We start from the raw sequence: 26,890 nt of genomic DNA on the forward strand, positions 1-26,890 counted from the left end.
AAAGATAAAGAAGGATGGATAGGCAGCGACAATCCCGGCTGTAGCCACTGGTTCTACTTCGGGTGCGCCATGCTCGATGAGATGCCAGAACCTAGCAAATTCTGGAGCTGTTGTGTTGTTGTACAGGGACTATTCCTGTACAGCTGTCTTCAAGTAAGTCACAGCGTGTGTGTGTGGAGTGCTCAACTTTACACCTTACAAGTCGGGTCAAAAGGCCTGGTAGATTGTAGTAGGTTTGAAACCATATTGCGGTTCCTCGGTGTCAGCAAGCCTTCATCAAACTTCTTGTTGAGAAAGATGTGCAGAATTTCCATTGGCATATCGTTCGCAATCTGGTGTCGAAGAAATTCAGACTGTTGGATGGACTCAGACCTATTTGTGTAAGAGTAGTAATAGCTTTAATTCTGTTGCTCTGGGACCTTTGGGTCAGAGTTCAAGTGCGGGAGGGCCACATAAATAAGTTCCCTTGGGCAAGGAACTAACATACAATTGCCTCTCTCTTCGGAGTGTCAGTTCTGTCCAAGCAGCAAAGATGAAGAGGCTTGGTGACATTAGTGACTGCTAGATTTAGATTGTAAAGTAGCAAGTACCTAGTGTCTGCAGTAACCTGGGCCCTTATGCAGTAACTTGGGCCCTTCTGCAGTAACCTGGGCCCTAAGGGCCCTTGTAACAAAAAAATGTATGTGGCTCAATTGGTTAGAGTGTGCAATTGGAGATTGGCAACATCTGGGACCTTTGGGTCAGAGTTAAAGTACGGGACGTCCACATACATAAGTTCCCTTGGGCAAGGAACTAACATACAATTGCCTCTCTCTCCAAAGTGTCACTTCTGTCCAAGCAGGAAGTGGAAGTACATAGTGACATAGTGACTACTGGTAGTGTTTAGATTGTAAAGTAGCAAGTGCTTAGTGACTGCAGTAACCTGGGCCTTAGGGGCTCTTGTAGAAAAAATGTATGTGTGTAGTATGTATGTATGTATGTATGTATGTATGTATGTATGTATGTATTCTTGTATGTATGCATCATGTATGTATACATGTCCGGTATATATGTAGGTGTGTACAGTGTATGTCCTGTATGCATGCATTTATGTTTACAAAAACATAATCCATTGTGCCATCATACCAACCCCTTTCCTTCATTTCTAGGTAGCCAATGGCGTAATTCACTTTCAACTTTTCTTTCAAATGCTCGTTGGTCATACGGAATGGGCGTGGCCTTAAAACTAGGTTTAGCACGGGTTGAAATCAACTACTGCATTCCACATCGAGCCATGTCATCAGATAGGCAAGACACTAAATCTGCAATCACCAAGTCATACATGATATGTTGACTTTATTATTTAGGTTACAATCTGGACTACAGATTGGTGTTGGACTGGACTACAGCTGTTAGAACGGTTTGATATTAATATGTTAACCCTTAATGTTAACGTATCACGTGTAAGTATGAATATACATGTTCATCTCATAATGTACATGCTGCATAAGAGACAAGCCACTAAGTCTAGTATGCCCCTAGTTGAGTGAATGTGTTGTCAGACAACATAGTGCACTGAAACTATTCACATTGTGACAGTAATTGGCAGATTCTTTCCAACATCAGGGGCGCAGCGTGAAATGGGGGGATAAACTTTACGATGCTATGGGTCACGCCCACTTTATGGACACACCCTCTTTTATTGGCTTCTAATTGACTGCTACAGTAGAATCAGTGGCATCCAGACTGGAACAAAGTCTACAGCTATGGTCCTTACACGTATTTACAGTCCACAGTTTTTATGACCACGCCTACAAATGCTGAGGTCATAGCCTGGTCTAGCCCATGCCAACATTGTACCATTTTGTTTTGGTAGACGTTCAATTGTATTTGAAATGATGGGGTGGGAGATCATCTTCATAAAATTTGAAGAGATCCTGCCAGTCACATTTGCTAAATTACTAAATAATTAATAAAACCATCCCACAAAAATTTAAAATCATTTTAAAATTTAACTCATCCTACAACTTTATGTGCGCGCATGCCTAGTAAATTAGAAGCAGCGCATACTCACTTTCAAATGGGTTTCTAGACAACATGGCAACATGCTACATAAGCCGTGGCTTAGTAGTTAGCGATTACCCCAGTGACGACAGTAAATTATGAAACTTGTCTGTCTTTCTTTCTCATGCTTCTCTAGCTTTGTCCATGAGACTATGACTTGTTTCAGTCGTTGGGGAGTTTCTGTGGTCTGGCGAATGATCCGTTGATGATGATGTTCAGCGTTTTCCTGGTGGTCATTTATATCCACTAGGGCTGCTGTCCCGAGTTTGCAGACACCGTAATGCCTGCAATCTATATCGAATTGGCTAGTCATTGATTGCCGTGTGGACTACACACAAACATGTACCCTTCTGGGCTTACCTGCAGGGTTGGTGGGCGCCCAGATGGGGGTAAAGACCCCACTTGCCTATTATGGAGGGGCATAATGACACATAAAATATAAAAATATAAAATATATAAACATTGCAGAAAACTTTCATGGTCATATTTAATAAAACATTTCTGTACGTGCAGTGGTTCTCTTCTTGTACAGTCTTGGGGCAAAAAACCTATGCATTGTCAGTATCGCCGTCTCACTGAGAAACCACCCGTGGACATGAAAGAGACCTACAGATGGCTGAAGTCATTGAATCTTCCTGCTGCAACTGAGGGACTGGTTGTTACTGCTCAAGACCAAGCTCTTTGGACTCGTTACTATGAGCGCAACATTCTACATCGAGATGTCAGTCCCACTTGCCGCATGTGCAGTGTCGGCCTGGAAACAGTTGACCACATTGTGGCAGGCTGTAGTGCCTCGGCACAGATGGACTACACTGATCGACACAATCAGGTGGCCTCTATTCTCCACTGGGACATTTGTTGTCATTTGGGGTTCCAGTGGAGAGCAGATGGTACTAGCATCATCCTGATAAGTGGACAACATCACTATGATGTGGGATACAGCCATCCCTACTGCTAGGAAGATCGGTGCCAATCGTCCTGACATCTGTTTCAGAAATAAGAAGACAAACACTTGTCTTCTTATTGATATCAGCTGTCCTGCTGATGGCAACATCGCCAGAAAACAAGCTGAGAAGTTGATGAAATACAGTGACTTGCGGGTGGAGGTAAGCCGCATGTGGCATTCTTGGACACTGGTTGTTCCAGTGGTGTTGGGAGCGTTGGGCACAGTGCACGAAGGGTATTGCAAGGTGGCTGGACATTATTCCAGGTCGTCACAACCTGCAGCACATACAGAAAGCAGTGCTTCTTGGATCCAGTCGAATCCTACGTAAAGTCATGTCTTCTTTCTAGACAGCCATGATGGTCTAAGCACATCTGAGGCAGGGTTTGCCTCCAGTGCTTACAAGAGACCCTATAGCTACAAACCAGACTGATCTGGTTAAGCACGACACATAAATAATAAAAATAAAATTCAAGTCTACACATCATACACATGACGATGCCTTTATGGACATGACACTAAACAATTTCGTGATTTTATTAATAAATGCCTATTATAGTGTTGATAAATATCCACCCCATATCCTACAGTCATGTGGGGATTCCAAGCTCCTCTTTGACTGCACCATCAATTCTACTTGGCAACAGTCCACATATCTCCAACAGCAGATCATCAATCTTCTTCACATCACCAACTTGTTCAGTCTTCACTTGAATAATTGCAAACAATTTAGAATCTGCAGTCACTTTGTCATGACATAACGAATTAATTTTGTGGTGACTGAAACCTAATTTATGTCCAAATAAATACCATTGAGATGAACCGTGCTTAACGACAGCTGCCACTACTGCACTGGGATGGACAACAACTGCAGTGGTTGACATTCTATTGGAGGGTAGAATGACCAGCAAGTCACCAAGACTTTCTACGACTCGCTCATCACCAACTACTTGTTTTACAGCAGCTTTTGCTCCTTTTCCTGTTGCTTTTGCTTCCTTGATTTCCTCCTCAGAGTAAACAGCAACTTGTTTCAGTTCTTTGTGTTCCCCTAAATGCTTTCTGCTCAGATATTCAGTCTCATAGTCAGTGCCTGGACTGTATTTGTCTAACATATCTCTCCAAAGAGACATGACAGTGTCGAGCAGGGAAACACATTCTGCTTCTGTTGCCTTACCTCCACGACAGACGAAGTCGACAGAACGAACAAGATCTACCATGGCAACCAAACATTCAACATGACAATGAATAGAATCACCTTGTGATACGATCAGTCCATTCCTCCACAGCTGTGCTTTCTTATCTAATGAAGTGCAAACATTAGATTGAAACATGCCAAATGCAGATGGACTGAAGATGGTCGTTTGACTGCTGCATACTTGACGTCGACCGGCATACACTTTCTTACTCTCGTCTCTCTTCCACATGACAGACAGATCCTTAGGAGGCAAGAGAGCTGGAAACATGTACGTGTCATCTCTGCCTTCCACTTTGAAGCAGATACCAAGAGATTTACTTATTGCAAGGACATTATCTGTGTTGAGTTGAACTTGAATCTTCTAATCTTTTCAGAAAACGATTGATTGACTTTTCTGCTTCTTCTCTTGTTACTGTGCCATCATTCCTTTCAGACTTGACGTGCCACTTGAAATCCTTAGAAGCAATGAGAGGACCGATGGCATAATGATGTAGAGATGCAGGATTGAGAGCTGCCACATTTCCGGCAACAGCAATCTAAACACACATCACAACAATATTACACAAACATACACAAGTACAACAACTAAGCATCTGCTAGTCGTCTCACCTCTCCTGAATCATCTAAAAAATCAACTACCTTCTCTACAATCTTCTTCTCTTGTCCTGGACTTGCTTTCTGCTCAATCCTCTACATGAGTGTTGCCTTCTCCATGAAAGGATCTTCTTGTTTCTTACGAAGAGAAGGAAGCAACTTGGACACGACTGGCTGACAAAGACGAGGATACAGAGGAGCAGACTGAAACATAAATATCTATATCAGCAAGCAATATTTCCAACTAATTATTCTTATAATCACCTGCTGAAACTGCTGCTTCACATCACAGAGAACTTTCTTTAGTTGCTTCATTTCAGGTGACCTGCTCCTCCTGCAGTCGAGAACAAAACAAACTTCACTGATGTTGATCTTGCCTTTGAACAGCTCACGCATGTAATCGACTACAGGCTGCAAGTCATGCTGACGCTGTGGACAGTAATCTATGTGACTGGCAGCTATCAACACTGTGGGTATAAACTCTGCATCCAAACTGGCTCTAAGAAATGAGAGCCAATACTGAAGCTCTTGTCGCAACTCCTCAACACTGCACAGTCGTCTCTCCTCTCCTTTCACTAGACTCACTAGCAGGATGAAGAACGAGTTGGATGAAGAAAAGAAAAGGCCGTGTGTTTTGTGGAACTGCCCTTGACCTGCATAGTCCCACACTGACTAGCGACCCACTCCTGGAATATCGACTGTCATCACGTTGATACCAATTGTGCGTTCCTCTTCACATTCTGGGTCATCTGCTTGATTCTCGTTTGCAAAAATCCACTTCAACAATCCTCGTTTAAGAGCCTCCATGAGTGTCGTCTTTCCTGCTCCTTCTTTACCAATGAAACACAATTTCATGATTTCTGGTCTCACTGTGCCCTCAGCATACAGAACAGCATACTTCTGTTCACCCTGACAATACAACCCATCCATTCTACACATACCACCATATCTCACTACATAAACGTCTTACTATTGCTTTCCTCAATCGTCTTCTCAGTTCACCATCAGTCAGTTGGTGTGGTCTCTTACCATTCTGACAACATAACACAAACAAATAAGATAAAATGGTCTAGACCAGAGGTTTGTGAATAATACAAAGATAAGAAATTGTATCACATATAATACAAATTAAATTTAACATATGCCATCTCACATGTATTTGTTCTCATCTTTCCTTCTTTAAATAATACATAACAGACGTCAATTATAACATTCTCATAGTTTTATTAATTTCTGTAGAAAATTCATCAAAAAATGTTTGCGTATTCAATGGACGTTGCTTCATGTGAGTTTTGGTAAGTATACACGTATGGACAATGTGACCTTGCAGTACAGTGTAGCAGTTAGAACAACGGCAATGGTCACCTCATTACAGAGATAACACTGAAGTGATATTGTCATATGCACAACTAACTTGCTTAGTAAAACACAACTGTCATGTTAAAAGGAAAACAAAAGCTTTACTGCACACTGTATTCCACTGCTTGTTCTGTTTTAAGATATAATATTCCTACCATAAAGTTCATAATATTGTTTACCGTATCTTTAGCATCTGCATCAGCCTTCTTCTCCAACAGACACTCGACTGCCTCACGATGACCAAGTTCAGCAGCAAAGTGAAGTAAAGTGCGACCAGACTGCATGCACAACACAAAAACATCTTTCACACATAATCAACAGTATTGTAAAAACTCTCACCTCCTCCACTGATTGACAAAACTTCTCTGCAATCTTTCTTGCAACATCCACTTCATTACTACATGCCCACTGCAGCAGCTTCCATACATTCTATTATCAACAATCAAAGAAAGAGAATCAATGTCACAAATCAATTCCATAAAAGGAAATACAAACAAAAATACCAAACTGTATCTACTCATTATGCTGTAAGACAACTGTTACTCACCTCTAATGCAATATCTTCAACTGACTGCATTATTGAAAACAACCGATTAGCTGTTGACATGTGACCTCTTGTCACAGCGAAATCGAAAGGTCTCTCCCCATACTATCACACATAGAATGGCAACGAGTTAGTAAGAATATCATGACTTCACAAGTGCTAATTCGTAACTCTGTAGCAACTATAACAACTAGCCTCCACCTGGCAAGTCCGAGCACAAGCAGTAGAGAAATCGAACCCGCGTCGCCCGGGATTGTTTGAGTTTGGAATATATATATACATATATATATATATATATATATATATATATACATATATATATATATATATATATATATATATATATATATATATATATATATACAATATATACATATATATATATATATATATATATATATATATATATATATATATATATATGACTGTATAATATATGCTATCATGGAGGATAGCAGGATTCATGAATTCGTCGAACGACACGGTTCTCTCAGACAACGTACTGGGGAATGGCATCGATTACGACGGCATACTGTTGGAGGGTCCAAAATAGCTGCTTTATTGGGTTGGAACTCGTATTGTTCCTTTCGACAGTTACTAAGAGATAAGAGTGGTGGCGAGGAGAGATCACCGGTGGGTATTGCCTGTTGGTGGGGGACGGTCTTCGAACCTGTAGCTGAGCGATTGTTCGAAATAGATTGTGGAACCACCTGCATAGGTAGACAGAGCTGGAAATGTAGGCTATAGTCCAGATGGACATTGTGTTGTATTGTCCACCAAATGTGGTAAAAATAGGAGGCACATTCACACTACAAGAGAAGATGCTTTGACCTATGGTATGGCTAAGGGTCTACCCAAAGGTATGGTCAGTGATTTGCCAAAAGGTTTACCCCATGGTAAGACCTCCCAAGATATAGTACTACTCGAGTACAAGGCTCCGTATACAAGGTACCCCAATGGTCGTATACCTAGGTAATGTCGATAGCCTCAAGCAATGTCAAATTTCGCTTTTGCAACAACACCTTCCAAATTGAATCTTCCTTAATTCCACATACTAATCTGTCTTGTAATAACTCATTAGTCATTTCTTGGTAATTACATGTTCTCACTAATTGTTGTAAGACCGTTAGGTACGTTTCAAAGGTCTCGCTGTCTTGCTGGTTACACTGATTAAATACAAAAGTAACATTAACTAACACCATAAAATGAGTCTTCAATGTTCAAAGAACAAAATCCATGTCGCCATGAGTTGCTTCATCATCACCAAATAAGCTATTGAAACTCTCTAGAGCGTCTTCTCCAATACACGTTATAAATGTTGCTAATCTAAGGTCGTGAGGCTGCTCTTTTAATCTCGATATAGTTTTGTATGAATCCCAAATTTGTCGCCATCGCCGCCAGCTTTCCTTCATGACTCCTTCTTTGATAACTAACGGTCGGGGCTAAAGTACAACGCTTTGCATAAAACGCTTCTCATCGCCGGTTGACTCGCATCTATTGCTGAAGCGACGGCAGTGTCTGCTGCCTTCCCAGATGCCGGCTTACAAATATATTCATCACTAGACACCATTAGTGGGTTTCTGGACTCCTGACACCATGTATCAAGTCAATGAAATCATAAACACAACCTTAGAATGCAATGTACAGAACCCAGACTAAGTGGACTACACGCTACCTATTCTGACTGAATAGTCCGTATATACTACGTCATACTCCTAACCTCGTGCACAAAGCTGTTCATGAACAGGAAGTTGGCGAATAGCAAAGCATTTGTGGAAAGCCAGACAGGAGCAGCTCTTAGAAGACTGTTGGCATTGACCGCAAGTGATGCTTGATGGATGTAAAACCACTGAGTCTGGAAGTGTAGTGCACACTTCCCGCCATGCTTTCTGATCTTGTGCTAGCCCAAACCAGTTGCCTACCCGCAACCTTCGCAGATCGTCATTCACACGATCTTTCCACCACAAGTAAGGACCGTGTGCAGGTCTAGTTTGAGGCAGACAGCCAAACAGAACTTTTGAGAAAGACGGTCCGAGGGCATGCGTGCAATTTGTCATAGCCACTGAAGACAACGCTTGCAAAGAACATCCGAGAGAAGGCCGATGTCACCCCATCGCCAACAAGGATCTAAGTTTGTGATGTGCGACAGCTGTTGATCCCAGTAAGAGACAAATAGAATAGACCTCAAATAATGGTGATGAAATGCATCTAAGTGTATCTCATCTTTCTTCAGTATGGGCCAGCACTCCCCGCCATAACGTAGAACAGTCACAACACAGGCATTGTACAACATCTGCTTTGTTTTCAAAGACAGGTTGTTATCAGCAAACATGCACTGCAGGACACCACAAACACACAGTGACACAGTGACACACACACACACACACACACACACACACACACACACACACACACACACACACACACACACACACACACACACACACTGACAGAGAGCCATATAGGACCACACCCCTTCTGTTGTGCGAGCAACAACAGTACTGATGTCATTTGGTGTAGAATATTTCTATAGAATATTTGAATGTTGCTACACTTACCTTGTCTGAAGCATCAGCATCTGCCTTCTTGCTCAAGAGAACATCAACCACATCACAGTTGCCATGATCAGCAGCATAGTGAAGTAAAGTTCGTCCCAACTGCATCAACAATACAATAACAAGTCATACAAATGATTGACAAATTCTATTTCTCACTCTGTCCTTCTTCTGTTCCCTGCTCCACAATCTTTCTTATCACATCCACTCTACTGTTCTTGTGTGCCCAGTGTAACACGACACATCGAGTCTACACAATCCATACAGTCACACTTCCTTATTTCTATCAACACACAACTGACACACACAAACCTCGACTGCAACATCTTTCATTGACATAGAAACAGTCTGAAACACAGAAAATCAACAACACAACATGCAAAGTATGCTCAGGGAGACAAACAGTATCAATGCTGTGTGACAGTCTTCTCTTCAGGATGATGTCTGCAATGTCCACGTTGTCATAAACAGCCACAATATCCAATGCATCACGACCATCCTGTTCACACACTACTCAATGACACAATCACAACAAGTTGACAAATCCCTACGTCGTCCTTCCATTCTGTTCCATGATGTTCCACAATATTTCTTGCAACATCAACTCTCTTGTTCTTACATGCCCAATGGAACACGAGAGGACGAGTCTACACACACCACACACTCACACACATTCATTTCATTATCTCAACACAACTGACTGTCACACCACACACCTTAACTGTAAGATCTTCAACTCTTTCACTTGCCAACACCAACTGACCAGCTGTTGACATGTGACCACGTCCCATAGCCAAATCAAAAGCAGTCAAACCAAACTAACCATATACAATGCATACAATGTGTTGTCCAACAAGCAATCAATACAATACAACTGCCAGCAGACTATCCATCACTACTCATAATACAACACCATGGCTGCTAATAAAACACTCATCTACATCTCATGCTGCAGCATACACACAATCAACACTTTCTAATCGAATATCAAATCATCTCCAACTCTCTCTCCTACACTTGACACACTTTCAACTTCACATCATTTTTCTTACAATAAACGAGATCTACTCGAATACCATTCCAAAACAAATCAAGTTATGCTAATCAACAATTTTGTTTCTATGTGTTTGTAATGTTTGAAATTGGTCAATGTTGCCTAGTAACCGTCAATCAAATAGGAAAGTCTTTGTGGTTAATTATATTTTACAATGTCATCTATCATTGATTTGGTTCAATAAAAGTCAATCTTAATTAATTACTAAAACATGCACACATGGAGATGTCAAGTATGTGGGCACTTGCATGATACACAAAGTTTCTGCTAGAGATGGGATTCGACCGATTAAGTGACAAAGTAGCAAAACTAACATTGTTTCACTTTGACATAATAAGCACATGGACACACACGCATGCACACACACACACACACACACACACACACGCACAAGTGGGGCATATCCTGGTATAGCCTTGGTTCCAGAAGCCCCCCCCCCCCCCCCCGTACTACTTCACGTGACAGGTATGTATGGGTATTGGGTCAAAAGTAGGAGGGCAAGTGGGAAAGCATCTGGGCACACTTCTACTACAGACAAGTTCAGGGCGGGAAAGCTATTAGATATAAAACGCTCAGCACCAATAGAAACTTCCCGCTCGCAACGAGCAGTGGTTTTCATTGGTCTACAACAAGAACAATACCAGTTAGTTTAAGGTTACAATTCTAGACATGCTAATTAACATTGTTAGACATAGAGTTAGGCTCGTATTACAACAGCTGCAACGTTTCTGGCAATGGAGGTCTTTCAGAGCAAATTCAAAATCGTAGCTACCCCTTTACTACATACTGTTTGCTGTCCTCAATTCGTGATCAAAGGTCTGAAGCCGTTTCAGCACCTCTGCATACATGATATGTCATCTGGCCCGAGGAGACAACGTTCTCGCATGTTTTCCAACTGACTATGGCAAGTCTACGATATTCCACATGATGCCAAGTGTGTGCAACACTCTGCGGGTCATCGATAATGCAGACTGCTGTTTCCATCCAAACCATTGCTTTCTCTCATGAGAGACCAGGTAGCAAGCTTGACAGAACACGGTGTAACAGCTGTAATGATAGGCGCTAGCTTGTTTGAAGACGAACAGATTCAATGTGATGATGTCAGCGTTGTGTTTGGCAGTCCAGAAATGCTCTCATTCGAAAAACGCCCTCCAACACAGTCGATTCTGCAATCACGTCGTTGCTGATGTTGCAGACGAAGTTCACTGCGTCGTTCAGTGGTTAGCCTGTTTTTCCTGACTGTTTCAATGCTATTCGAATGGAACTGACTAATGAGTTACCTACATTGTATTACGACTGCATTGTGCAACATAATGCAATTAGACTAATGACATAGTTTGGATCTAATAACTTTCCCACCCCGAACTCATTTGTATTAGAAGTGTGCCGAGATGCTTTCCCATTCGCTCCTCCTACTTTTGACCCCATATATACCTGTCACGTGCAGTAGTACATACGGAGGAAGCGTCTGGAACACAAGGTAATCCTGGTAAGGTTTCCAAAGTTACTATTAACATAAATTAATATTAATATTAATATCAATAACACACAGCAGCTTAGTTGTCTTATAATCTACAGTACAGTACCACATTCGTCTCGGATGATTCCTTGCAAATATATCAATTGTGGCATCAAGGTCAATTCTTATTGAGTAGTTAATGTGAAGTAAGACAAGACTACTTAGTCTTTCTTGTCCCATTGATGATCTCATGTAGGATTTAAGTCGACTAAACCCCAGACAGATCTTTCACACTCTGCTCTGATTGCCGATAGAGAACAAAATATTCGTAAAAGGCAATGGATATTTGGATACCGTATTCGCCCGTAATAACGCCCATACCAAAATAACGCCCATGCCCGTATATACGCCCATGTGCGACAGGTCAGAACTTTCAGCCCGAAAAACGCCCATGCCCAACTATATGCCCATGCCCAAGTATAAGCCCAGGATACGCATGCGCAGACAAAACAAAATGGGTCCGCAGAACATTCGTCTCCGCCTGTGTGCGTTTGATGAGCTGGTGTCAATGTTGAGTGAGAGTGCTTGCCACTAGACTCATGTCTTCGTTGCAATTACGACCCTGATGCACTTGACGAGCTTTAGGCCGACCACGTGTGTATAGTGTTTAGTTTCTGCGTGTATGTTGACGCTGAATGGATACCAGTACCTTAGATCTTGCAAATGGATAATTGCAAGCATTTGTGGTATTTCTGTCTTCAAGTATTTAGATGATGACTGGCCAGACGACAGCATCTAGTGACCATGTATACGCCTAGGACCAAAATAACGCCCATGCCCTAGTATATGCCCAGAAAAAAGTGTTTCTTTTCTATACGCCCAGGGTGTTATTATGGGCGAATATGGTATGAGTTGTTACAGTACTAGATGGTGATACAAAATCAGTCAAAGTCAACTGACGCTTCATTCTGAGTCTGAACAATCACAGAAATAAATGTGTAGCAAACTTGACACTCGCGTTAACAGTAAGGGTGACGCTCACCTCTTGGTGGAGTTTCTTGGCAACCTGGAAACATGCCTGGGTACGCCCCTGCCATGATGATGATGATGGACTGAGTTGTCAATTTCGACAAATCATAATTAGACCTTGTCTGCACCAAAATAGCCAAATACGTGATCCACATTATGTCATACATGACCACAAATGTCACAGGTATATTATGTGATTGTGTACTGCAATGGCAGTTCTCTGTCTTTTGGTTTCAGACTGTCATTGAATCTTTTCTTTACCCCTCCCCCCTCCCACACACACACACACACACACACACACACACATTGCAAATGCCTGGGTTTCTGAGCACTATGCAGAAGCTATGGGCCACGCTAAGCAATCTCCTGGAGCCTGGCCAGATCTCTCTCTCTCTCTCTCTCTCTCACACACACACACACACACACACACACACACACACACACACACACACACGACGTACATGGAAGCACAGTGCACAGTGCACACACATGTACACACTCACAAATCAGTCTGGAAACTTACCTTGCTGCGTATACACATTCCAAATATATAAAAATTAATATCAATAAATTTACTATCAGTACATAGTTTCTCATACATCACATGATCTACACATACACGTACACAGTCCAACTAAATTTACAACACATGTAAACACTCACCTCATTCTTCTGTTTAACATTTGCTTTTGCTGTTAATAAAATATCAATGATTTCATCATAACCGTGCGCTACTGCCCACATCAGAGCAGTTCCACCCTGTAATGACAATAATTGTGTTTTATTGTTTGTCTCTACTGTAATATGCGTCCTATCACAAATCTCATCACATCATTTAAATTTCATTCTCTCAACACTTACCCTATCACTAGTTCTATTCACATCTGCCCCTCTACCCACCAAAAGCTCAACTAATGACTTGGAGCCATTCCTACAAGCTATCATCAGTACAGTCCTTCCCTACATTAGAGTGAATTGTTATGAACAACAATAAAACGAGTCACTCAATCAATAACATACAACATCATCATGCGCATCCACTTCAGCTCCAAGATCCAAAAGACTTTCAACCTCATCACGTGAATTGCTCCTCACAGTGATCAGTAGTTTGCTATTCAATGTTGTGATGTCTCTCTCACTCATTCTAACATAACAGTAACACATCAATAACAATAAATCCTTCCAATTTCATTCACAAACGACATTTCACTCACATCTCGTCAACACAATTTTTTACCTTGGATGCTCTAGATCGTACTTCTTGCCGTTACTTTCACAACGATGACACGTTTAGCCGAACTTCCGATAATGTGTCTACACCACATAGGCTCACATCACATGACTTACTCTAGCGCACGTGCCACTGCTTGTTACCTGCTACGCAGGGACAGTTCGAAGTCTGTCAACGTAGACGTAACGAAACATCCATCTATAGTACTCCTGTTCGTGTAGACGTACGTTGCAAACAAATGGTTGTGATGGAGAATTGTGTTGTCGTAGATAGACAGAAATTCTAAAAAGGTATACGTAGAGGAACAGACAAACAGACAACAAACTAAACAAAAGATAAAATGACAGATGGACAGACGAACAAACAGGGAACTGACAAGTGGACAGACAGACATACAGAAGGACAAATAAATACGCTGACAGATGTGGACAAATAGACAAACATACATACATACATACATACAGACAGACAGACAGACAGACAGACAGACAGACAGACAAGAAAACTCATGATGATTGGTTCTGGACCTAAGACCCTTAGTAGAAACACTGACTTTGCACAACTTGTAGTTAAGTAGCTTCTTTTATGTTTTATCCCCTCATATGGGGCTAATGTATTATGTAGTAATTATTATGTAATAGACTTTAGGTTTGCTTTTAGAGTTTGATGGAAATTTCATTGTAATGGAAATATATGTATTGACAGACAGACAGACAGACCAACAGACAGACAGAAGAGAAAATCTGAAGATCAAAAGTATGACCAGGAGCTCTTGTCTGTAGGTTTTTGACCAACATTTGTGCCTATAGTCTTTGAACATTTTGGCTGTTGGGGAGAGAAAGCTGAAGACTATTTGAAGAAACTGTCACAGCTATCAAGAGACGAAGACGGAAAGCCAAATGCATCAACCTTCAAGACATACTGGAGATCTGTGTTTTCTGTGTGTCTACAACGATCAAATGCTAGAATGATTGACAGTAAAATAAAGAAGATTGTTTCAAGAGACAGCCACATAAACATAACTAGTTGTAGGTAGAACCAAGCCCTATTGGCTTGGGTAGTATTTAGTTGCTTTGCTTAGATGGTGTATAATAGTTCAATGTTTGAAAATATATCGAGAGAGGACAGATTTGCAGCTGCCAAAAGAGAGGAGAAAAAAATAGTCAAATCAACAGCATCCAGGGTCATGCAAAGCTACCTTCATTCCTTTGATTTTTGAACATTTTGGTTGTTGGGGAGAAAAGGCAGAGAATTATTTGAACCAGCTGGCCAAGAGATCGAGAGATGTAGAAAGTGGATCAAGTGAAGCACAGTTTAGAGGAAAGAGACTATCAATATGCCTTCAGAAGTCCAATTCCAATGTAATAATGAAAAAGCTACAAGAATTTCAAAGGGAAATGAAGAATTCGACAATGAAAAAGACATTCAGAACACCATTCATTAGAGTTTTAGTAGTATTCGATGTGTATGTCTCAGTAGATGAACATTTAGCTTAGCAGTTTTTAACCTATAGTGTTCTAGTAAAGTTTTGCTTTTTGTGTTCTATAGTGAAATAAGACAGACAGACAGACAGACAGACAGACAGACAGACAGACAGACAGACAGACAGTCTATCAGATTGACAGATTTGACAATCAAATTAACAATACACTTACCGGGTATACCAGTGAGTTCTTAAGCTTGTAGCCTCACAACTAATTTCTATTAAGTATTTTCATATAGCTGTGAGTCTGTAGGAAGCAAACATTTTTAGACAAGCAATTCAACTGAATGAACACGCAAATTTCCGTGTTCCATCTATCGATCATTCTCTGTCTATGAATCACATTCAGAATCATGTTGAACAATAAATCATAAGATCATGTGAAATACAATAGAATATAACGCCTGCAATCAGCCTGTATAACAGTGCAAGTGGAAGAGACCACATGTACATCTGCCGTCTCTCATTTCTTCTCTCTCTTCACATAGGTCAAGTAAAAAAAGCGACTAAATAAGATAGCATAGCTCACATACATGCCTAAACCTATCAAGATATTCATATACTCTACATTGCATGCGACTCCAGTCTGAAGCATCAAGAAGGCATCGACAAATGTTGCCACACCAAAAACCATCTGCGAGAGCTGAAGGCAAGTGATGGCTATATTAGCAGCCAGAGGGATTCTCACCAGCCCTTGAGCTCGAATGGCATAGTAAGCGTACATTATTGTATGAACAAAATAGTTCATGACGATGAAAACACGACCTTGTCCGTGTGGATATATGTAAGCATACCAACAGAAACACAGCACAGTGATGTGATGATACCAGTGGAGAAAGATCAGCTTCTGTTTACGAAGAATGATAAACGACGTGTCCAGTAGTTCGAGTACCTTGGAGTATCCAAAGAGAGCACACCAAAGGCCACTCTGTCCCTCAAGCCACTCAAGACTGCAAATCGTTTGGTGCCAACCATATCTGGAGACAACATTGATTGACTTGTCAACTGACCGATACCTGCCATTATTTATTGTATTGTATATGGTTAATTAATTTTTATTTATTTATTTATTTATTTATGTATAGGTATTTTTGTTGCCTCGTCCATTCAGAATCTGGTGCAATCTAACATACTACCAATAACAAATACACATGTGTATAAAAATTATTGATATAAACACAGCAGTCTGCAAAACAACAAACTCATTAACCAACATTCATCCATTTATTATACTTAATTAATCAATTAATTAATTAATTAGTGATTATAATATCAAAATCTGTAAAAAAGTCAATGAATGAGCTGGAAAATAAAAAGGTAGCATACATTCTGAGCACACAAATGTGTGTAATTAACCATTGACTTGGCAAAATTGAAGAGGCAAACTAACTGGGTCTGAAGTGAAAAATAAGTGTCAACCGGAAGTCCCTCCCTTTGACTTAATTAATTAATCACTTACTCTATTTACACCTTAAAAACTAGAGAAATAAACAACAATCGTTTATAACCTTCTTCCTTATTCAATCTCAACCATCAACGTCATTACTAAACTGATTAATAAAAGAGCTAAAGCACGCTCCCGGCGCGTTGAACGTTAACGCGCGCGAGGCGCCAGATGTCAACTTGTAAATGAATTATGCGTACAGCCCACAGGTTTTTGTCTTTCACTGGAACCATGTGGATCACAAGGACCACCATTCTACACAAAATCACGGACATCAACGCAATGTCCACACCGCCTCACCTCTCTAGGTCGTCTAGAAACTTGCCGCCCACTCTGTAAAATCCGATTGCACTGAAACAGGCCAACGTGAGGTTCCAGAGAAAGAGCGGTCGTCTCAAATAAAACTTCTTTCTATTCGTCATGAGATTCTGACCCCAATGAACGATGACAACGTAGACGGCCGAGATATAGAAACAGAACGTCCACCACATGTTCATCCATTTCTGTGTGTTGTACTTGCTAAAGCGCTGCTCGACGTCGAAAAAGATGGTCTGAGAGAAGTCCATCTCGCATGTAGATTCGCAAGTGAATTGATTGCCAGCGACGCGTATGACCGGATGTGTGGTGGTTCCGGTTTTTGAAGGGTGGTACGCAGGGCGCACTGTTTACTTAACTTTGCATTGCAAGATGTTTGTCTGACAAACAGATTAAGCAGACAAAGGAACAAAGAGATATAGCGACAGACAGAGACAGACACACAAACATACATACACACATACATACATACATACATACATACATACATACATACATACATACATACATACATACATACATTCATACAAATATAGACAATCTGTCATTCATTATTATTTATGTAATACATGGAGATAACAGGCGGAAACAGACAAACAAACATACAGATAGACAGACGAATAGACAAACAAATGGCCTTATAGTTTAGCACCAGTTCTTCTCTTGCTGTAAAACTCAACCAAAGATGTAGTTTCTGTAATCTGTCAGTTGTTGACAGTGTTTGATGTAAACATAATGCCGAACCAACAAACAAAAATGTAAACATAGACAAACAAATATAAACAAACAAACAAGTAATGATAAACCAACAAAAACAAATGTAAACAAACAAACAAACAAGTAATGCTGAACTACCAGACAAACAGACAAACAAATGTAAACAAACAAACAAACAAGTAATGCTAGACCAACAGACAAACAGATGTAAACACACAAATAATGCCAAACTAACAAACAATTGTAAACAAACAATGCCGGACCAACAGACAAAGATGTAAACAAACAAACAAATTAACAAGTATAATGCCAAATCAACAAACAAACAGATGTAAACAAACAACAAACAAACAATACTGGCCCAAAAAGCAAACAGATGTAAACAAACAAACAAACACATAATGCCAGACCAACAGACAAACAGATGCAAACAAACAAACAAACAATACTGGCCCAACAAACAAACAGATGTAAACAAACAAACATATAATGCCACACCAACAAACAAACAGAAGTAAACGAACAAATAATGTCAGCCCAACAGACAAACAAATATAAACAAACTAACAATGCTGGACCAACAGACAAAAATGTAAACAAACAAAACAAACAAATAATGCAGGCCCAACAGACAAACAAACAAATAAACATATAACGCCAGACCAACAAACAAACAGATGTAAACAAACAGATGTAAACAAACAAACAAACATATAATGCCAGACCAACAAATAAACATGTAAAGAAACAAACAAACAAACAAACATATGAGCAAATGTTCTGTATTCACTTCAGTGACTTTCACCAATAGTTACATTTTTCAACAAGTCTCTACAAGAGTCCTAATTTCAGACTGTTATCAGTCATATCCATCATACATGTACTGTACCTACATCAACATGTAACAATCTTATCATATTAAAAGCAACAATTCATTGTCCAATCGTGCTAAACAAATACTCTGCATCATATATCTGATATGGGCTCGCCCCTTGATGTCCATCGAATGTTCTCCCAAATTTGTTGCTGCACTCTTATCTCATCAACAAATCGTTGTGATCGTTCGTGTCGATTCGCTCCAGTCAACATGTAGTATGCTCCCTGGCGAGCAAGCAGCTCATCATGCTTTCCTTGCTCAACGAGTTGACCTTTACGAATGACAGCAATGTTGTCAGCATTCTGGATTGTTGATAAACGATGAGCAATGATGATGCAAGTGCGGCCCTCCCGTGCAAGCTCCAGTGCATCTTGAACGACCTGAACACAACAGTTGCACATGAACGATGATACAAATTGTAAATTATTATATAAAATATATTATGTTATTTATAGTTTACATTATGAGTATTTTAAACTATTCATGTCTTTTTAATAATTTATTCAAAGTTGATATAAATTATTAATTATTTTATAAAATATATAATTTGTAATTTACATTATCAATAATCTACAATAATGTTTTAATAATATATATTCATGCTATTAAGATCTCCAACATTACATTTATTATGTTATGCTAAATCATAAGTTCTATGTACTTTTTCACTTTCACTGTCAAGAGCGGACGTTGCCTCATCCAAGAGCAACATCTGTGGGTCCCTCATGAGGGCTCTTGCTATTGCAATTCGCTGGCGCTGCCCACCAGATAACTGAACTCCTCGCTCTCCAATGACTGTGTCATACCCTTGAGGCAATGACACAATAAAGTCTCGGATGTTTGCTTGGATGGCAGCGTCGTCCAGGTCCTCGACTGTGTAGTCGTCTTCATTCAAACCATACAAAATGTTTTCTTTGATGCTGCAGTTAAATAGCACCGGTTCTTGTGTTACAATCCCTATGTTAGCTCGCAGCCAGTTGAGGTCGTAGTCATGGATATGGCGTCTGTCAATTAACTGAAAAAGACGTACACGTGTATAACGATGGAAGAACTCAAAGAAGACCTTGAAAGCCAATACAAGCATACGCATACATACAAACATACAAACACACACACACACACACACACACACACACACACACACACACACACACGTACAAAACATACATTACATACAACAAATAAACAGATAAATGTAATTCTTATGCATACCAACTGGCCGCCGTTGATATCATAGAATCTTTCTATGAGTGAGACTAACGTGCTTTTCCCGCATCCACTCGTTCCGACAATGGCAAGAGTCTGTCCGGAATTGACAGCAACATTCATTCCTCGCAGAACGCGGTAGTGGGGTCTCATTGGATACGAAAACTGAACATCGCAAAACTCAACCCGACCTTCCATCAGGGGCTACACATAAAGATAATACAATCATTTATTCTTTTAATTAACAAATGCATTTCTAGCAACACAATGGATCTGCACACTACAACATTACCGGTTTCAATCCACCTTCCCTTGCATCAATCAACGGCTTCCTATCCAAGAGTGAAAATATAGACACTGCTGCAGCTTTTGCTTTTGCTGCATTGGGAGCAAACGTGTTTGCTTGACCAGCAGTGAGTGCACAGAACACAATGGCATTGAAGACTCTAGAAAAACAAAGTAAGTATAGAAGATAGTAAACCAGTAGACATCCATGTAGCTAACTTGAACACGTTGAAGTATTCAATTTCTCCTTCTGCTACGAGATAACCACCAAATCGAAATGCAACAGCGTATGTCCAGAAGAGAGTAGCTTGAGTTAGAGCAAACGTCAGTCCGTGGATGAAACTACTACGTATTGCTGTACTGCAAATACAAAAGTTGAGCAGAAACCGCGATAAGAGAGAGAGCATGTTTGTTAGTACTTGTGAGGCACAATAAGATATTGGCAATACGATTCATAGAATGTCATTTCTCGTGTGAGAGAAGCAACCGTCCGAATGTTGTCAGTAGCTTCTGTTGCAATCTGTGCAAACAAAAATCGTGTTGTAGTAAAGGGTTAGACTTGCTAAACTATTGTATTGGAGGAATGCATCTCTCAATACACTAGCCTATTGTATCAGAGGGATGCATCTCTCAATACACTAAACTGTTGTATTGGAGGGATGCATCTCACAATACACTACACTACTGTATTGGAGGGATGCATCTCACAATACACTAGACTATTGTATTGAAGGGATGCATCTCACAGTACACTAGACTATTGTATTGGAGGGATGCATCTCAGACTACTGTATTGAAGGGATGCATCTCATAATACACTAGACTATTGTATTGGAGGGATGCATCTCTTAATAATATAACTACTTTGCTCAACTCACTTTTCCTAATTCTTCAGAATGTTCTCTTCCTCGTTTTTCTGATCCAGTAAATACCTTCAACATGACCATCCCAGCCACAGTAATAACTGGCATGCAGCCCAAAATGACGAATGCCAGTTTCCATCCAAACACAAAAGCGACAATAAGTCCAGCCGTCAGGTTGGTACTCATATCAACATTCATTCCAATTTGAATTCCTGCAGCCTGCAACAGACATGCATTAAACAGCCGTATGCCACACACACGCACACACACATACACACACACACACACACACACACACACACACACACACACACACACACACACACACACACTCACCCCTTGCACAAGTGAAGCATCTGCTGCTAAGTTTGACGTCAGAGCACCAGTCGAATGTCTTGGATCATCAAACCAGCCCATCTCCTACAAAGCCAGTCACACTAGTGACTACAACACCACCATATGCGACAGTCAACCAACACGTACCTGTCTCAACATCGAACGAAAAGACAAAGCTCTCAGACGCATCGTCAACTTCTCACCGGATGCAGAGAAGAATGAAGTCTAAAGGCAAAAAATTATTGACAAACTGGCCATCAACTTTGACATTTACTGACTTGTAGAAAATGGGAAATGCCAGAGATAAGCCCAACTGCAAGAAAAGCCATTGCTAGAGTAAGAGAGTCGTTAAGGAGTGTCTCTCCCATGAATCCATATGCCTGCAGTGCGATGACACACCGAGAAAGCACACGTTAGTTGAGCAATGGACAATGATGCACTAAAACAGCAACTTAGGAGGAAACTGACACGGTACATGAAGTTCACACAGACTGACATTGTTGACAAAGACTGACATCAAGACATAACAGTCATCCATTGTGTATGATAGTCATTAGTATACTAATGTCTGTCCATTTGTGTCTACTTCCACCCTCACAGTCTGCCAGTCTGTCTGTCTGTCTGTCTGTCTGTCCATATGTCTGTCTATCTGTCATCTCTCTGTCTGCATCCTGTCTGTCTGTCTGTCCATATGTCTGTCTATCTGTCATCTCTCTGTCTGCAGCCTGTCTGTCTGTCTGTCCATATGTCTGTCTATCTGTCATCTCTCTGTCTGCAGCCTGTCTGTCTGTCTGTCCATATGTCTGTCTATCTGTCATCTCTCTCTGTGTCTGCCTGTCTGTCTGTCTGTCTGTCTGTCTATCTGTCATCTCTCTGTCTGCCGCCAGTCTGTCTGTCTGTCTGTCTGTCTGTCCCTGTGTAACTACGTACTAAATTGTACACAATATTAAAGCATAGTTGCACCTTCAGAACTTCTCCAAGAAGTATGGCAAATGTCGGCCACGTACCACCACTAATCAATGCCATCACAACACCTGCTATGATTTCCTTCCACTCCTGACTATTCATTGAGAGAATACGTTTGAAGCCAACTTCATTGGTTTCATCAGTTACCTAGTATCCATATTAGAATTAGTGACAAACAACTAAGCAAGCACACAAACACACACACACACACACACACACACACACAAACAAGCAAACAAACAAATAAGCAAGCACACAAACACATAAACAGCAAACAGATAAACAAACAGACAAACAAACAAACAAACAGACAAACAAACAGACAGACAAACAGACAGACAAACAAACAGACAAACAGACAGACAAACAAATAGACAAACAAACAGACAGACAATCGACTGAACAAACTAACAGACAAACAAACAAATGGACAAACAAACAGACAAACAAACAGACAGACAAACAAACAACAAACATACAAACAAACAGGAACCAAATTAACCAAGACACAGGGAGCAAAAAAACTGACAGACAAAACACATACAACAAACCTGCTCTCCTTCATCGGTCCAACCATCATACACGCTATCTTCATCACCCTCGTCCAAATCCACAGCAACAGCGCTGTCGGTATCCGTCTGGCATCGAACTCGAGACAAATTCCTCACATGACTTCTCGTCGACTGACTCCTCCTCAAACCCATCCCTCGTAGAGATAAACAACTGACTTGTGATGATGTCCTCCTCATTCCTCGCAATGAGCCAGAAACTGTCTTTCCTAAGCTTCGTCCCTCGACTTTGGGACATACAGCAATTAGAGGATTTTTTAGTGATCCCAACCATTTAGGAGGAGGAGCCATGAGATCGTCAATGCCAGAGTCATCAACATCATCATCTTTCATGTCACCAAACAAGTTCTGAAAAAGGCATTGAATATTGAGTGTGTGTGTGTGTGTGTGTGTGTGTGTGTGTGTGTGTGTGTGTGTGTGTGTGTGTGCGCGCGCGTGTGCATGTGTGGTGTGTGTGTGTGTGTGTGTGTGTGTGTGTGTGTGTGTGTGTGTGTGTGTGTGTGTGTGTGTGTGTGTGTGTGTGTGGTGTGTGTGTGTGTAATCCCACCTGTGCATGTACTAGCTGCTGGTAAAGACCACCAAGATTCATCAGCTGTGAATGAGTGCCTCGTTCAGCCACTCTGCCATGTTCAATTACCAAAATGAGATCAGCTTTTTCAACAGTTGACAGCCGGTGAGCTACAACAACAGTTGTACGACCAGCTCCAGCCTAAACAGTTCATGTTATACCAACAGCCAAAGAAATACACAACAAACAAACCAACAAAAATATGTAAACAGACCGAAACACAGGTGGACAGAAAGACAGACAGACAGACAGACAAACAGAAATACCTTATTAAGAGCCTCTTGTACAAGACCTTCACTGTGAGAGTCTAAGGCTGACGTCGCCTCGTCCAATAGCAACACTGTTGGATCTCCAACAATGGCACGAGCTATAGCAACTCGTTGCTTCTGACCGCCTGATAGCTGCCTTCCTCTCTCGCCCACTACAGTTTGATAGCCCTAGCAATTATAGATAAATAATTAAACAATAATTTAGAGTGTATTTTTATATATAATAAATTAATTATAAATAAATAAATAATTAAGTTATATATAATCATTTATATATAATTATTTATTTATTGACATAAATAAATAATAAATTAATCCATCTCTCTGTTATTGCAATAGTGCATCTCTCGATACATTAGAATCATGTCAAAGAAAAGTGTCTTCACACCATCATTTCTCACCTTTGGCAGCTTTGAAATAAATTCGTGTGCATTTGCAAGCTTTGCAGCTGCAATCACCTCCTCGCTTGTCACATTCTCTCCACCATACATAATATTCTTCTCCACCGTCGTGTCAAAAAGCACCGGCTCTTGACTGACCACACCAATCTGGTGACGTAACCAACCGATGTTTAATGTCTTCAGATCGTGACCATCCAGTTTCATCTTCAAACACAGTTTGTCAATTTATGAACTATTTTGAGTGATCGGATTTAAAGAAAAACGTACAAACAATATCAAGTTGGCATGATGCAATTTGCTGATTAAATTACAAATCAACATAGACAGACAGACTGACTGACTGACTGACAGACAGACAGACAGACAGACAAACAGACAGACAAACAGACAGACAAACAAAACAGACAGACAAACTACCAGACAGACATACTGACAAACTAACACAGGGTTCTCGCTAAAGATTTTAGGAGCGTGGCGGGATGGGTGGTTCCATGACGCATGCAGTTGGACATGCGAACTGCAGCCGATCACAAGTGAGGTAGACTTTGTGTTGTAGCTATTGCGTGTAACATACGTTCAAGTGCCCTGGCAAGGAAATCAACTTCGATCGCCAGTAAGCCCTTCTTAGCGATGTTCATGATTGCACATGCGCAAGTTTCGTAGGCGAACTACAGAAAGTTTGTCTAGTCAGGCATTGATTGACGTAGACCGCAGTTGTTGCCTTGCATAAAGCCATGACTAGTTTAGAGTAGATTCTACTAGTAGGTGTACACTTCCCGAACAAGAGGTGTGCTTTCCATGTCACTGAAAGGGCATTGGGGACTAGAATCAGAGGCAGCGCATGCGAGACTGCAATTAACATTTGTGCGAGGCTATCATCCTGTGTTATTTGCTAGAGCCTAGATTTGTGGCTATTGTCACATTTAGTATTGTGTTCCAGTAGTATGGAATTCTCAAACATTCATTAGCTGTTAGACGTTGGACTTCTATTTTACCGTTTCTGAGTGTCGCACACTTTTACTGGAGCGTGGTACAGCGCCATGCTGCTACACTGTAGCGAGAACCCTGCTAACACACAGACAGACATAGATAGACAAACAGATATACAGACAGACAGACAGACAGACAAACAAACAGACAGACAAACAAGCAGACAAACAAACAAAGACAGACAAACAAACAGACAGACAAACAAACAGACAGACAAACAAACAGACAGACAAACAAGCAGACAGACATAAACAGACAGTACAATGTAACAACATGCCATGCAACACAGTAATACCATGCCAGCGGTCGGATCGTAAAATCTCTGAATCAGTTGAATCAATGTACTCTTGCCACAACCACTTGACCCAACAATTGCAACCGTCTCTCCCTTACCAACAGTAAATGAGATCGAATTGAGGACCTAAACACAAGACCAAGTGTACAAAGAGAAATACGACTTGATACTTCGTTTACATTGATAGTGTCTCTTGATGGGTAAGAGAAATTGACATCGATAACCTCAACGGTTCCTTGTACAGTGGCAAGCCTCAATCCTGTTTCAGATAATGGGTTGATTTTGGGATTCTGTAGGAAAAAGATTTGTGTACACACTGATAGGTGATAAAGTGATTGAAAACAATTTGATGTGACAAGCAAACAAACAGATAAATAGACAAACAAACACAAACAAAACCATATCAAACAGACAGACAGACAGACAAACAGACAGACAGACAGACAGACAGACAGACAGACAGACAGACAGACAGACAGATTTTCTTATTTTGAATCAAACTGTAAAGTGCTGAATCAACTCTAAAATCTGACTAAGGAGCCTGGAACAATTAATACAAACACTCAACAGCGTGTGCGCACACACATGCAGCGTGCACACACACACACACACACACACACACACACACACACACACACACACACACACACACATGCAGTGTGCACGCACACACACATGCATGCACACACACATGCACATGCACACATGCACATGCACACGTGCGCACACACACACATGCACACACACACGTGCGTGTGTGCGTGCACACACATACACACACACACACACACACACACACACACACACACACACACATGTACAAGCAACAGAAAAGGCAAACAAACACACACATTGACAAGAAACAAGTTAATGCAACCAAATGCAGTCAATACATGTCACACCAAATATACATCAAAATGCCAAATTTTCAAAAAACAGAAAGAAGAAACAAGTACCAACACATTGCTGGCATCTCACCTGTCTTAGTAGTGCAAATAGGTTAGCTGCAGCTCCACGTGCTGACGCAAACCTTACACACAAAACATCACTGCTACGCACATGCCACATCACACCCACATCCGACTGACTTTGAAAAGTGAGGAGCCGCGTAGCCGAGCATGAATGTTCCAATAAGAAGCGCATAGAACGTCTACAATAGAATACAAGTACAGTGAATCAATTAATTAATAATAGACTTAAGTCATGACAACAAAACAAATTATATAGCAAACAACCAGACAAACAAACAAATTAAATAGCAAAGTTTGAAACAAAAATATATGGCAAACAATTAAATTAA

At 40.7% G+C, this 26,890-nt stretch overlaps 4 protein-coding genes across 5 annotated transcripts in view; all 4 read right to left on the minus strand.

Moving 5' to 3' along the window:
• Window positions 1-3,443: 3,443 nt before the first annotated feature.
• On the minus strand, window positions 3,444-5,451 carry LOC134176798 (uncharacterized). Its single transcript, XM_062643459.1, has 3 exons — window positions 5,040-5,451; window positions 4,791-4,979; window positions 3,444-4,717 (listed from the first exon to the last, which is right to left on the minus strand). Exon 3 carries the CDS (start codon window positions 4,447-4,449, stop codon window positions 3,577-3,579), a length of 873 nt encoding a protein of 290 aa, XP_062499443.1. The 5' UTR covers window positions 4,450-4,717; window positions 4,791-4,979; window positions 5,040-5,451; the 3' UTR covers window positions 3,444-3,576.
• A 1,230-nt stretch (window positions 5,452-6,681) lies between these two features.
• On the minus strand, window positions 6,682-14,638 carry LOC134176800 (ankyrin homolog). Its single transcript, XM_062643462.1, has 12 exons — window positions 14,150-14,638; window positions 14,013-14,089; window positions 13,796-13,919; window positions 13,637-13,735; window positions 13,439-13,534; window positions 9,950-10,051; window positions 9,785-9,880; window positions 9,637-9,732; window positions 9,546-9,581; window positions 9,393-9,483; window positions 9,237-9,335; window positions 6,682-6,783 (listed from the first exon to the last, which is right to left on the minus strand). Exons 3-11 carry the CDS (start codon window positions 13,916-13,918, stop codon window positions 9,304-9,306), a joined length of 771 nt encoding a protein of 256 aa, XP_062499446.1. The 5' UTR covers window position 13,919; window positions 14,013-14,089; window positions 14,150-14,638; the 3' UTR covers window positions 6,682-6,783; window positions 9,237-9,303.
• Window positions 14,639-15,022: 384 nt separating this feature from the next.
• On the minus strand, window positions 15,023-17,537 carry LOC134176799 (elongation of very long chain fatty acids protein 6-like). 2 transcript variants are annotated; one of them, XM_062643461.1, is made up of 4 exons: window positions 17,234-17,537; window positions 16,255-16,466; window positions 15,205-15,382; window positions 15,023-15,142 (listed from the first exon to the last, which is right to left on the minus strand). In XM_062643461.1, exons 1-3 carry the CDS (start codon window positions 17,497-17,499, stop codon window positions 15,321-15,323), a joined length of 540 nt encoding a protein of 179 aa, XP_062499445.1. In that variant the 5' UTR covers window positions 17,500-17,537; the 3' UTR covers window positions 15,023-15,142; window positions 15,205-15,320. The 2 variants fall into 2 exon arrangements, with proteins under 2 accessions (XP_062499445.1, XP_062499444.1); XM_062643460.1 differs by having other exon boundaries at window positions 15,662-16,466.
• A 1,223-nt stretch (window positions 17,538-18,760) lies between these two features.
• Window positions 18,761-26,890, minus strand: part of LOC134177720 (ATP-dependent translocase ABCB1-like) — a 12,677-nt gene continuing 4,547 nt past the window's right edge. Inside the window, exons 9-27 of the mRNA XM_062644498.1 lie at window positions 26,679-26,740; window positions 26,569-26,620; window positions 25,770-25,880; window positions 25,591-25,716; window positions 24,306-24,509; window positions 23,902-24,072; window positions 23,615-23,776; window positions 23,050-23,415; window positions 22,496-22,645; window positions 21,811-21,912; window positions 21,680-21,757; window positions 21,533-21,616; window positions 21,212-21,415; window positions 20,753-20,853; window positions 20,553-20,693; window positions 20,341-20,494; window positions 20,055-20,252; window positions 19,504-19,857; window positions 18,761-19,222 (exon numbers count right to left, since the gene is read on the minus strand). Coding sequence (XP_062500482.1) covers window positions 18,932-19,222; window positions 19,504-19,857; window positions 20,055-20,252; window positions 20,341-20,494; window positions 20,553-20,693; window positions 20,753-20,853; window positions 21,212-21,415; window positions 21,533-21,616; window positions 21,680-21,757; window positions 21,811-21,912; window positions 22,496-22,645; window positions 23,050-23,415; window positions 23,615-23,776; window positions 23,902-24,072; window positions 24,306-24,509; window positions 25,591-25,716; window positions 25,770-25,880; window positions 26,569-26,620; window positions 26,679-26,740 — 3,111 coding nt within the window. The 3' untranslated portion in view covers window positions 18,761-18,931. The remainder of the gene's footprint in view (window positions 19,223-19,503; window positions 19,858-20,054; window positions 20,253-20,340; window positions 20,495-20,552; window positions 20,694-20,752; window positions 20,854-21,211; window positions 21,416-21,532; window positions 21,617-21,679; window positions 21,758-21,810; window positions 21,913-22,495; window positions 22,646-23,049; window positions 23,416-23,614; window positions 23,777-23,901; window positions 24,073-24,305; window positions 24,510-25,590; window positions 25,717-25,769; window positions 25,881-26,568; window positions 26,621-26,678; window positions 26,741-26,890) is intronic.

The sequence above is a fragment of the Corticium candelabrum genome, chromosome 3 (genome assembly GCF_963422355.1).
Source record: "Corticium candelabrum chromosome 3, ooCorCand1.1, whole genome shotgun sequence".
In the NCBI taxonomy this organism is placed as follows: Eukaryota; Metazoa; Porifera; class Homoscleromorpha; order Homosclerophorida; family Plakinidae; genus Corticium; species Corticium candelabrum.